The following is a 12,387-nucleotide window of genomic DNA, read 5'->3' on the forward strand; positions in this document are numbered from 1 at the left end:
ATCATAGAATATCTAGAAGGGCTTTTATCAAGTATCAGATTCAGGCTTCTTAACCTGGGGATCAGGAACTTGGGTTTTTTGTTTTGTTTTTTTAGTGAGGCAACTGGGCTTAAGGGACTTACCCAGGGTCATACAGCTAGTAAGTGTCAAGTGTCTGAGGCTGGATTTGAACTCAGGTCCTCCTGACTCCAGGACCAGTGCTCTACCCACTGCACTACAGAGCTGCCTCAGGAACTTGTTTTAAAAAAATATTTTGACAACTCTTTCCAACGTAGTTCCTTTATAATCCTATATTTGTTTCATAAAGCAATGTATTGTGCTCTGAGAAGGGGGCTCTAGATTTCATCAGACTGCCAAAGAGTGGGTGGCACAAAAGTTAACCACCCCTGAAGTAAATCCCCCTCCCTCCTCTTTTCTCATGAAGAAACTGGGAGCAAGAGAGGTTCCTTGAGAGCAGGGTCTGATGTAGGCTTGTTTTGGTTTGTCTTTGCATTTCTCTGTATCCTCACTGCTTGGCACACAGTAGGCCTTTAATAAATGCTGACTAACTTAGCCGATATCACATAGGTAGGGGCAGGGTTCAGATTCCAATGTAGGTCTTCAGACTCCAGGCTCTCCAGGCCTCATCCCTCCCTCTTTGCCCCCACCCATTCTCTCATCCCCTTCCCCTCTTCCTTACCTTCTCCTTGTACCAACTTACATCTATTTTATAGACAGACAAATTAGGTCAGGGGGAAGCCCAGATCAACTTATAAAGGAGGTTATTCCTAAGTGTTCTTGATCCTGCAGGACATCCTCTTGGGGGGAAGGGACTGAGAGTCCCAGATGCTGCCCTTGTGTTAGCTTTCATCCACCACCACCACCCCCCTCCAAGTCCTGGGTCTTTGGATTCCTTTCATTCCCAAGATTTGGCAACAGGAATTGAGGAGCACAGGCTCTTCACATTTCAGAAATGGGTAAACTGAGGCAAGAAGTCAGGGTTGAGACTCAGATGTTAGAACCTTGCTTCTAAGTCCCCCCAGACACCCTGCTGACTCCACATGAATGATGGGAGAGGTGGAGCTGGGGGAAATTCCCAGAATGAATAATTAATTTGTGTGATCCAAGGGGTGTGTGTGTGTGTGTGTGTGTGTGTGTGTGTGTGTGTGTGTGTGTGTGTGTGTAAAACAATGTAATGTGAGGATCCAAAAGAAAAGCAGGTTTGAATCCAGACCTGAATAGTCACTAGCTAAATAATCTTAGGAGCTCAGTTAATATCCCAGAGCCTGTTTCCCCATTTATAAAACGTAGGTAATATCTATGGTATCTACCTCACTTTATAGTTAGGAAAATGTTTTGGGAATGTTAAAGCACACTAAAAATGCCAGCTCCTAATATTAGATATGTGCACTCACGTATACACATGAACATTCATGTGTATAGCATGTCAATCTGTCTATGTGTCTTTGTATCCACCTCTGTTTGCACATGTGATTATGTGTTCATACACATGTGTATGTGGGTGAGGCGTGTGCCTAAGAAGAAGCAAATTCTCCTTCAGGGAACCCATGTGACATGACGGCACGCAGTGTCAGCTTCCCAGCACCCTCAGGGCTGCTGGCTTTGGTAGTGGTAGAGGACACGTGAGCCATGAGGAGGGGGGGAGGAAATGATATGAGCTGACTCTCCCCCCCACCCCAACCAGGAAGGCGGCCAAATGAGGGGGGCGTTCAGCTGCGGAAATTGAAAAATCTGTATCCCCTGGGCCAAGCCTGCCAACTGCTCTTGCTGATACAGATGCAAAGATAGAAAAAGACAAGGAGATAGGGAGAGAGAACAGCCAGAGACACACAGAGATTGGAGAGAGAAGCACACAGAGACAATCCCAGTCTGGACAGCAGAAGACTGGCCAGGACTAGAACCCAGGTGTCTGGACTCCCAGCCCAGAGTACTTGGTCCCTCCTCCACCTCCTTCCTCTCTCCTCCATCTTCCCTCTGTCTCCTAACCGACCCACCTCTCACCTCCCTCCTCCCTCTTCCTTCCTCCCAACTTCTACCACCACTTACCCAATTTCAGGCCCAACCTGCTCTGCTGCCCCTGTCTCAAGCAGGTTGACAAGAAGTGATGCCAGGGTTTCTAAGGCTTCCTCAGCATTTTTCCCACCACGGGGTCAGATGGGCGTGTACCTTCTGTTGGTGCATCAAGCTTTCTTTCTTTCTCTTTTTTTTTGTTTGTTTGCTTTTACCTGTCTGTTTTTTCTGTGTTTCTGTCAGGCCCCTCATGACCTCGTTGGGCCAGGATTCTGCTTCTACAGACCTGTCTCTAAGGTTTTAAGGTCAGGATGACTGAGGGGGGACTTGCAGGTGCCCTCTGTCTTGCCCTCTCCATCTGGGTCGTCTCTACCCACATACATACACATACACATCCTGGGCGCCCTGACGCCAGCTGTTCATTCTTCACTGCTAAGATTCACTCATTCTCTGCCCCTGTAAGGTCCATTCTTCATAGACAATGTGACCCTTCCTCCAGGCCATGTGGCCCGCCTTCCGAATGGTGGGGCAGAGGATGGGGTGCAATCTTTGTACCTGGGGCCCATTCTCTTCACTCTGACTCCATTTTCCACATATGTGAGCCCTTGAAGAATTGTTTGAGGATGCTCAGGGCTATTCTTGAGGGGAGGTCAAGTACCAGTCTGGCAGTATATAGAGATGGAGGACACTAGAGACAGAGTTAAAAGACCAGTGATTAAATCCTGACTCTCCACTTAGTACAGGGGTGTCAAACTCAAATAAAAATGGGACCATTGAACGATACATAAGGAGCTCTGCGACTGCATGTTGACTTAGAAAACCACAGTGTGTACATACACACATACTACAGCACGTTAAAATCAGATGAGAAGTACATTTTAATCTGGAATGTCGTGGCCTAGACCCGCAGCATGTTTGTCAAGTCTGACTTAATAGAATGGGACAAATTGTGTAACTTCTATGAGCCTCAGTTTCCTCTTATGTAAAATGAAAGGGCTTGGAAGAGATGAGGCTGAAGTTCCCTTCCATCTGTGAGCCTCTGCTTCCTGAGGTCCCTTTCAGCTGTAAAGTGTGGCCCTAGACCCCAACAGCCTGGGGATACATACAGAGGGCACTCACTGCCCCTTTTGGGGGGCAGTAGTCTCAATATCTCCCCCCCTCTCGCTTTCACTACTCCTTTCTTCCTGGCGATTTAGTCTTGGGTTCTGACTTCTCTGAGGAATGTGAGGAAAGGAATGGTACAGCTCTCTGACAATCCCCTGACGAGTCTAAGAATTAGGGCTGGAAGGGAGCTGAGAGGTCCCAGTTTTACAAATGAAGAAACCAGGGCACGAAGGAGCTGCCCAAAGTCGCAGAATGAGCAGGTGGGGACGGGATTTGAACCCATGCCTCTTGAGTCTGGATCCAGGGCTCGCAGCTCTATTGGACTGCCGTCAGCGGTGTGTGCGACTCTGCCTCTCCATCCCCTGGACGCAGTTCCCAGTACCCACAGCAAGCTCTGGAGACTGGAGCCCGGTCGCGGACGCCCACCCCTCCCCCACCGTCTATCTGGGACTGGCAGAGGACAAGGGAAGGACTTGGACCCTCCTATCCCCTGCGGCCTGGCTCCGGCGGGGGAGCGGGGCGGAGTCCGGGGAGCCCAGCCCCTGCCGCTGCCCCTCCTTCTGGACTCCGCCCCCTCCTGCCCTCCCAGGCCCCGCCCTCAGGGCCAATGTTGCCCCACTCTGCCTGAGTTGGGGAGGCCACAGGTGAGTCATCTGAGCGAGCCAGGCTGCGGGACACTAGGCTCAAGCAGCTCCTTCCTGCCTCTGACTGGCTGCCCCAGCCCCTGCCCCATCACAGGTACGGTTCCCAGGGGCCCTTTCCTTGGGAAATGGGGGGAGGGGGGACAGAGGGAGGGGAGGGTGAGTGTGCCGGCACTCAAGGCCAGACCAACTTTGGGGAAGAGTGTTAGGGGCCCTCCCGGCCAGCGGGAGCTGAGCCGCAGCCCTCCACTCCCGTTTCCCACCCCCTCCCGGAGACCCTGCACTGTGGGGCCCTTTCCTAACGAAGAATCTGCCATAATCCGTGTCCTGAACATTCACGACTTGACAGGAGGGGGAAGGGGGGAAAGCTGGGTCACCCTGCCCTGGAGATCTCTTTCCAGGGGGGCTGGTTCTCTTTGCTTATCCTTCCTCTTCTCCCTAGCTCAGGAAGAATGCTGCCGGCCACGCCTGCTCCTTGGCCCAGCTGATAGTGCCCCCCTCCTCCCCGCCATGGGGTCCTTCTCATTCTGCCTACTGTTGCTCCTCCTGGCAGAGGGGCTACCTTCCCTAGGGAAGGCCTGGCAGTGTCCCCGCATGCCGTATGCTGCCTCCCGGAACTTCAGCGTCCAGTATGTGGTGCCCAGTTTTGAGGCTGCTGCCCCCATCCAAAGAGTGGTAGCCTATGACGAGGGTGAGGTCATCTTTGTGGCCACTAGGAACCACCTGCACCTGCTGAATGCCAAGCTGGAGCTGCTCCAAGGCCTGGTTACAGGCCCTGCCGGCCTCCCCAGCTGCCACTCCTGCACAGCATGTGGGGGGTCAGAACCCTCACTACCTGGGGCAGACACAGACAACGCCGTATTGGTCCTTGATCCTGTCCTGCCCTGGCTCTACAGCTGTGGCTCCTCTCTGATGGGCCGCTGTTTTGTTCATGAGCTGGAGGTTGATGGTGGGACAGTCCACTTGGGCCCTACCACCTGCCTCTGGTCCCCCTCAGGCAATAGTCCTCATGATTGCCCGGACTGCGTAGCCAGCCCCCTAGGCACCCAGGTGACTGTGGTTGGGCAAGGCCAGTCTTCTTACTTCTACGTGGCCTCCACCCTGAACCAGACGGTGGCCTCCCACTATAGTCCCCGCTCTGTGTCCATCCGCAGACTCAAATCAAACTTGCAGGGCTTTGCACCCAGTTTCCCTGCTCTGTCTGTGCTGCCCGAGTACCTGGCCACCCATCCCATAGAGTACGTCTACACCTTCCGCTCTGGCAGCTATGTCTATTTCCTGACGGTTCAGCCAGAGTCCTTAAAAGTTCCCAGCACTTTCCATACTCGATTGGTGCGACTTAGTGCGAGTGAGACGGACCTGGGGGAGTATCGAGAGCTGGTCCTCGACTGTCGCTTTTCCTCCAAGAGGCGACGCCGGAGAAGAAGACAGGCGGCCAACACCGTGGAGGAAACCTACAATGTACTTCAGGCAGCCCATGTGGCCCGAGTGGGACCATCGCTGGCAGTGGATCTAGGTGTCGTCCAGGGTGAGAAAGTGCTGTTTGGGGCCTTTGCGGTGAGCCAGGAGGGGAGCCGAGTCCCCCGCCACAAATCGGCAGTCTGCGCCTTTCCCATAACCAAACTGGATGATTTCATTGATACTGGCATGGAGAGATGCTGTGCGTCCCAGGCCAACCAGAAGCGTGTGGAGAGGGGAGTGGAGTTCTTTCAGCCCCAGAGCTACTGCCCAGATCCGGTGAGAAGGGAAAGGTAGAAGAACCAGGGCAGGAGGAGGGGAAGGGAAGGGGGTGGCAAAAGGGAGGAAAGCCCACTGGTCTGAAGCGCACAAGGGTCAGAATCCTGGCAGGGTTCTTTCCACTGTTGAGAAAATTAGAGGGAGCCAGGGCAAAGTTGGAGGAGAGACTCCTTAGCCTTTTACTCCTCCCCCAGGAATTGGCATCAGAAAGCCTAGATTCAGATCCTTGCCCTGCCATGTATTATGACACAACCCCAAGCAAATCCTCTCTGGGCCACAGTTGCCTCATCTGAAAAGGGAGGTGGTTTTTAACCTCTGGTTCCAATTTCAGCGAGTTTGTGAACTTGGATGGGGAAAAATACATCTTTATTTTTACCAACTTCTCAGTGAAATTGAACATCTCCGTCAATCATGAAGGAAGGCAGGAAGTCCCAGGGTATTAGGATTAACCAGATTACTGAAGGTCTGTGGCATAAAAATGGTTATCTAAACTTTGAGATCTAGAGCCATGGCAAAGAAATGGGGAGGTCAGCCTACCGGATCCTGGGTGGGGGGAAGGGGGAGAGGGCTGGTGAGATCAGGAATCCTAGCTGATCTGTTTGGGAGGAGAGAAGAAACAGGCCTCAACTCTAGGAGACTTCTTCCAAATTTGGCCCTAGCCCTAGCCCCACCCTCTGCTGTGGCCCCATACCCCTGATTTATTCGGTAGTTTCCAAGGTTACACCAAAGGGTGATTACACCATAGCATGAGCTCTGACTCCTCCTCTTACCCGCCCCCCCCCCCCCCCCACCCTAGCAAGCAGGAAGGCTGCAAATAACCCTTTTGTGGGGATCCTTTCCACACCCACCTCCAGGACTCTAGCTATCTTCTATCTCCCCAAGAGAGTGACCTTTTATTTTCTTCCCTGTTTGGGGAGCCTGGGCTAAGTCCTCTCTAGGAGACGCACCTCCCAAGCCTAGCCTGTAGAATAATTGATTTTCTTGCTGAAAGGGATCTTAGAGATCGTTGAGTCTAGGGGTTCTTAACTTGGGTCCCATGAAGCCCCAAGGGAATCTGTGGAGAGATTTCAGGGGATCTGTGATCTTGGACAGGAAAAAAAATTCCTTTCTTTTTTTTTGCTAATGTTTAACTGAAATTTAGCATTTCTTTCAATTGTGAGTTCAAAGAACCATATTATGCCGAGAAGGGGGCCATAGACCTCAGCAGACTGCCACAAGGGCAAGAAGTAAAAAAGGCTAAGAACCTCTACTCTAACGGAATCCCTTCACTTTACAGAGAGGTGTAAAGGTGAGCCAGAAGGTACAAATGATTTGCTCAAGGTGACACAGACATGGGATTGGCGCCTAGGCCCTCTGCCTCCCCATCTGGCAGCATTCCAGTACCACATACTGTCTCCTGCTAGATCTGTGCCCTGTACCCTGAAGCAGGGAGATGGTCTCAGGGCTTAGTGTGAGGTAGGAGTTTTGGTGCCATAAGCAGCCCCCACGATGGGGCCAGGGGTCTTGGCTTTGAGGATAGAATGCCTCTGCCTCAAACAAACCCTCGGCAAGACTTGGTGCTGCCATGGGCTAGGAACCTAGTCTAGGCCTTTCCTAGGAAGGTGGGTTCATGGCCAAGTGTCCAGGGCTTAGGTCCATGTCTCCCCTTCCCAAAGGACAGACTCAAAGGATTAGGAGTTGAGAGGGTCTGGGTTTGGGGATGGGGGTCAAGGGTCCTTTCTAGGTTGAATTTGGGAAGTTTCAGAGTCCTCTGCATGTGCTGAGGCCAGGATGAGGGAGTTTCTAAATATCTTGGGGTTGGGAGCTATGGCAGCAAGATCCATTGGGACACGGCCAGGCAGGTGAGATGGGTGGAGTGTTTACTTGTGTGTGAAGAAACACCAGCACCTCCTTTCTAGGCACATGCTGCCAAGCTCCATGCCACTCTAGCATTGGTTGTACTCCAGCTTGTCTTGCCCTTTCTTGCAGGACCCCAAATTCCTCATCATTCCTCCTCCTTCTCCTCTTCATGGCGAAGTGTTGAACTAGGTCTGAGCACCCTTTCAGGTCTATATCTATGATCCTGAAAAGTCACTCAGGTGGTGATGGGGAAGAATTTGAATCCAGGTCTTCTAACTTCAAATCTGCCTTTCTCTTTCTCTGAGAAACTAAACTCCTAAACGTCTAGGTTCCTGAGAGGGCCCAGCCCTCAGATTCAAACACTATGCACTGACCTCCCCCTTGAAAACCTCACCCCACTCCCATTCTATACCTCTAGTCCTAGAGGAGCTAGCCTAAAACATGATAAATTTTAGCTTTTTTCTCTGGTCCTATAGCTGTGGAAACTGCCCCTTGTGGCCAGGTTAAGTGATTCACCTTAGGGGTCAGAAGAAGCCATTAGTCTCTGAGTTTAGACTTTAGCTTCTAGGATTCACTAGATCAGAGGTTTTCAGCATTGCGGATCCCTTTGGCAGTCTGCTGAAGCGTATGGGGTTCTCAGAATCAGGTTTTTTAATCATTGGAGAAAATGCTAAATTTCAGTTAGAAGTTACTGAAAATAAAGGTATATTTTTTTTCTTTTTCTTTCTTTCTTTTTTTTTTTTTTGCATCCAAATTCACAGATGCCTTGAAATCTCTCCATAGTCTCCCGGTTAAGAACCTCTGGCTTAGATTCTAGAGAATTTAAAAACATCAAGAAACCTGCCCTGAGGTTCTGGCTCCCACTCTCCCAGTGATCACCTGTGGAACTAGCACCTAAAGTTCTCTGGGTTCCATTGTCCACACGACCTTCCTTTCAGTTCCAAACTTTGTACTTTCCAAAGCACTTTCAGAGGCGTTGGCTCTTTGGATTCTCAAGACAGCCCTGGAAGGGAGGCGGTGCAGAGATTAATATCCCCATCTTCTCAGATGTAAAAACGAAAGGCAGCAACTCAAATTTTATTTTAATAGCAGAGGATAATAAACACAAGAGGACTTTGATGGGTTCTATTTGAAATAAGCTATGAATCTTCAAAAGGGATGAGGGGACGCTTTTGTGTTTGGTTCATAAAAGAAAGCTCCGATGAAGTTTTGTTTTTCTAACCTAACATTTTACAAAAGGAGAAAAAGGAGACTGGAAGAGGGAAGTCATTTGGTCAAAGTCAAATAGCTAATAAGTGATAGAGCCACGTCTTCTTTCTGATTTTCTAGAGTTCTTTCCCCTGAACCATGCTGCCTCTACATATTTAGTCTAATTCCCGTTTGACATAGGAAGCAACCAGCACTCAGAGAAGTTAAGCGATTTTACCAGGGCCACTCAAGAAGTTACTAGTTGAGACAGAATTAGAACCCAGAGCTCCTAATTCTTATTTCTTTCAAAGTTCTTTCCATGGAACTTTGTTGCTTTGACATTCCAATGCTGAGTTTACCAGTGGAGAAACTGATGAAGTAGGAATGTTACCTGTCTCTTTGAGGGGGAGGGACAAGGTCAACCAAGCCCTTCCTTTAATTCTGCCCCCTCAGTCTGGGAGCTGGAGAGTGAGTCACTTAGCCCATCCCTATTCCCAAACCGTACTGGTAGTCGGTGATACTAGAAGGGTGTGTCCTTTTTTTTTTTTTTTTTTTGGTTTTTAAATTAATGATATGACTCATTCCAAGTGAAGAAACAGACCCCCAGGCAGTAAGGGACTGGGCATATCCAGCTCCATTGTGGGAGAGGCTCCTTCCTCAGCCCCACACGATCTCTTACAGACCAGTCCCCAGAGGGTTCCACAGTCTCCATTTCTGGATTTAACCACTGCTTTTCCCAGTGTTCCCCTGGCTTTAGGGCAGACACCCCCGTTCTTTGGATCATGGATTTAAATCTAGCATGGAAAGACCTTAGAAGGCTGTTCAAGCCCCTCATTTTACAGTTGGAGAAATAGAGGCTTTTCCTGACTTGCCCATGGTGACACAGTAAATGGAAGAACCATCTACTGATTCCCAATTGCTTAGTGTTTAGACCAGGGTGTGGCCAAGTTATAGATTTGACCCTGGTTGACTTTATGGCCAGGACACAGACAGACCCCTGCCTGGCTCCTAGGCAAAATAGATCAGGAGCTGGGGCAGAGAATCTTTCTTAGCTCTGATCTTCATAGCCCCTGTCTGGAGCAGAACCACCAGAGACCACAGACCCAGGACTGATCATGAAATCAGCTGGAAGAGACCTCAGAGACCATTTAGTCATTTACAGAAGAGGAAACTGAGACCCAGGGAGGTCTCTGACTTCAAAGCCTGTGTACTTTCTACTGTACCACACTGCCCTCCCTCCACCCAAAGGGATGTTACCATTTTGGGAAACAGGGTCCATTTTTTACCAATGTTCTATTTAATTATAATTCTGAATGGGCCCAGCCAGTGCTTGAGGTGGGTCCCACCCATGTTTTCATCCTGGCTAAGCTAGTATGTGCCAGTGCAGTGGGGGAGGTTGGGAGGCTGGGATGATAGGGATGTGGCAGGCAGGAGACACCTGTGTTGGCTGGTAGCCTCCACCCCAGCTGCCTCCTCAGCTTCACAGATCTGTCTACCCCATTCCCTGCCATCTCAGCCTCTCCCCAAGATTCCTTTGGGGCCTAGAGAGGCAGGAGGAAGGAAGAAAACCAACCCAGGGAATCCGGGACCAGGCCCCATCTTTCCAGGCAAAGGGAAAGGCAAAGGCTCTCCCTCCTTTTTGTCGGTCTGGGGACAATAGTGCCAGGCTCCAGGATCCTTGCTCACCTGCTTGCCCTGCCTCCTTGAGACTCAGCTGGTAGGGGTAGAGAGGCGGGTGTGGTGGGATGCCTGGGAGTGTGTTCAGGCTTGTGTCAGTCCTGTGCTTCTTTAGTCCTGGATTTGGAGACCTGCCTCCATAGTTCCTGTTTGTGTACCATGGGCAAGTCTTTTAAACAGGGCTTGTTTCTTGGTCTGTGAAAGGAAGGGGGTTGGACAAAATAATCTCTTGGTTCGCTTCCAATTCTGAATGTTGTCCAGGGGCTGAAAGAGCCTTGGCTGGCTTATCAGTAGACCTGTGTTCTGGTCTGGGCTCTGCCTCTAATTCCCTGACATTGTCCTCTCTGGGTTTCCATTTCCTATTTTATAAAATGTGGGTGCCCGCTAGGTTGGCTTCATCGTTTGTGAGGATCCCACATGATAACAGCTGTGGAGGGGTTTTGTACAGATGAAAGGCGCTGATGTTCCCTTATCCGGCTCAGTGTTGCTTTGTCTGTGTTTTGGGGGGGCTTATAGTCATAGTTTACAGGGACCTCTAAGGGTTGGGAGGACTGATGATCGTTCTGTGGACTCCAGAGAAAGGAGCCCTTGGGGTGAGGCAGGGCCTGAGCTGGCACTGGCTGCCTCAGCGTCTGGAAAGTGAGACCAGTCATGGCCAGAGCCTTACCTGTCTCTGAGTCATGCTGGGAACATTTTGTAGGGATTTCCTCGAGTGGTAACCTACTCCCCTTCCCTTTTTATACCTCCTGCCTTCTTCCTCCATCCCCCGCTCACCAGGAGGGTCTCAGGGCCCTTCAGGATAAGAACTGGTTGGATATATTCTGGGGCAAGAGCAGCAGATTTGGAAACAAAGGATCCAGGTGCGAATTCTGCTCCTTAGCTAGTTGGATGACTGTGAGCCATTCACTTCCCTTTCTGCTCCTCACTTTCTTCATTTGTAAAAAGAAAGAGGGTGTGCCCGATCATCTCTCATCTCTTCTCACTCTAAATCCAGAGATCCTCTGCATTCCTAATGTGCCTCTTTGGACAGTTGGCTCTTTTCCCTTGAGGGTGGGTCTATCCCAGAGTGCCTAAGTCTAAAGACATCGTGTGAGTGGATCTTCCTAGGAGAAGAAGGGGTTGGGCAGTCTGAACTTGGGGCCTCATTTCACAAGCATAGACATGATCCAGCTGTACCCACATGGAGTACACTTCAACCTTCCCCGTTCCCTGATGCAGCTGCTCAGTCAGGCCTTGGATTGAGCAAAGTCTGTGGCAATATTGGAAACAGGAAGTGTGTGCACGCATAGTGTGTGTGTGTGTGTGTGTGTGTGTGTGTGTGTGTGTGTGTGTGTGTGTGTGTGTGTGTGTGTGTGTGTGTATAAGGAGGCAGGAAGGATCTTGACAGAAAAAGGAGGAGGAGGAAGATGAGGCTTCTGCAATGAGCATTTCTTTCAGGGCCCAACCAGCTTTGTTGGGCTTATGGGTCTTTGCTGAGGAGGGGAGGGGGAAATAAGAGTTGGAAGGTCAGAGCATATTGGGGGACAACCTAGAACAGGCTTTGGTCTCAGGAAAGACCTCGGTTTGAATAGGGGTTCTAATACTGACCAGCTGTGTAACTTCAGACAACTGAAATTCTCTGACACTTAATTTCAGCATCTCTGAAATCGAGATAATAATAAGTGTACTGCCAGCTGAACATGGAGGCTAAAGTAGGATAAGAAGGATAGCACAGAGAGTGTCTTCAGTTTACTTGGGGTACCCAAAGGTGACTTAAATAAAATAAAGTTTGATAGAACGTGGAGAGCCTCAAATACCAGGAGCAAAAGTTTATACTTTGTTTGGTAGACAATGAAGCCACTTCTGAAGCCATTTGGAAACTTGAAAGAGCTATAGACACATGAGTTTTCATTTTTCTTGACGACCCTCTCTGTTGGCATCTCTTGATCCTCTCTGCAGCCTAAAACAACACCTCTGGGCTCCAATGTCAGCTGCTGGAATTACCCCACAATGATCCCCACCAACCACCCCCGAGTGGACCTCCTCAATGGGCATCTGGACGGTATTCTCCTTACAGCCATCCATGTTATCCATCAGGGCAATGCTACTGTGGCACACATGGGTACTGCTGATGGGCGCATCCTACAGGTGAGGATGAGAGCATGACCACCAAAGTATCTGGTGGGGGATGGGACAAAAAACTCAAGCCACT

General features: G+C 50.1%; 1 protein-coding gene across 4 annotated transcripts in view; it reads left to right on the forward strand.

Moving 5' to 3' along the window:
• The first annotated feature begins 2,297 nt into the window (after nucleotides 1-2,297).
• MST1R (macrophage stimulating 1 receptor) overlaps nucleotides 2,298-12,387 on the forward strand; it is a 34,671-nt gene continuing 24,581 nt past the window's right edge. The window contains exons 1-3 of one of the 4 annotated variants that reach the window (XR_011976453.1): nucleotides 2,298-3,852; nucleotides 4,198-5,492; nucleotides 12,135-12,323. Coding sequence is in view for 3 of the 4 variants with exons in the window: in XM_072650696.1 (XP_072506797.1) it covers nucleotides 3,246-3,852; nucleotides 4,198-5,492; nucleotides 12,135-12,323 (2,091 nt within the window). In the remaining variant the exon portion in view is untranslated. The remainder of the gene's footprint in view (nucleotides 3,853-4,197; nucleotides 5,493-12,134; nucleotides 12,324-12,387) is intronic. The other 3 variants (XM_072650696.1, XM_072650695.1, XM_072650697.1) reach the window with 3 other exon arrangements.

The sequence above is a fragment of the Notamacropus eugenii genome, chromosome 1, assembly GCF_028372415.1.
Source record: "Notamacropus eugenii isolate mMacEug1 chromosome 1, mMacEug1.pri_v2, whole genome shotgun sequence".
Lineage (NCBI taxonomy): Eukaryota > Metazoa > Chordata > Mammalia > Diprotodontia > Macropodidae > Notamacropus > Notamacropus eugenii.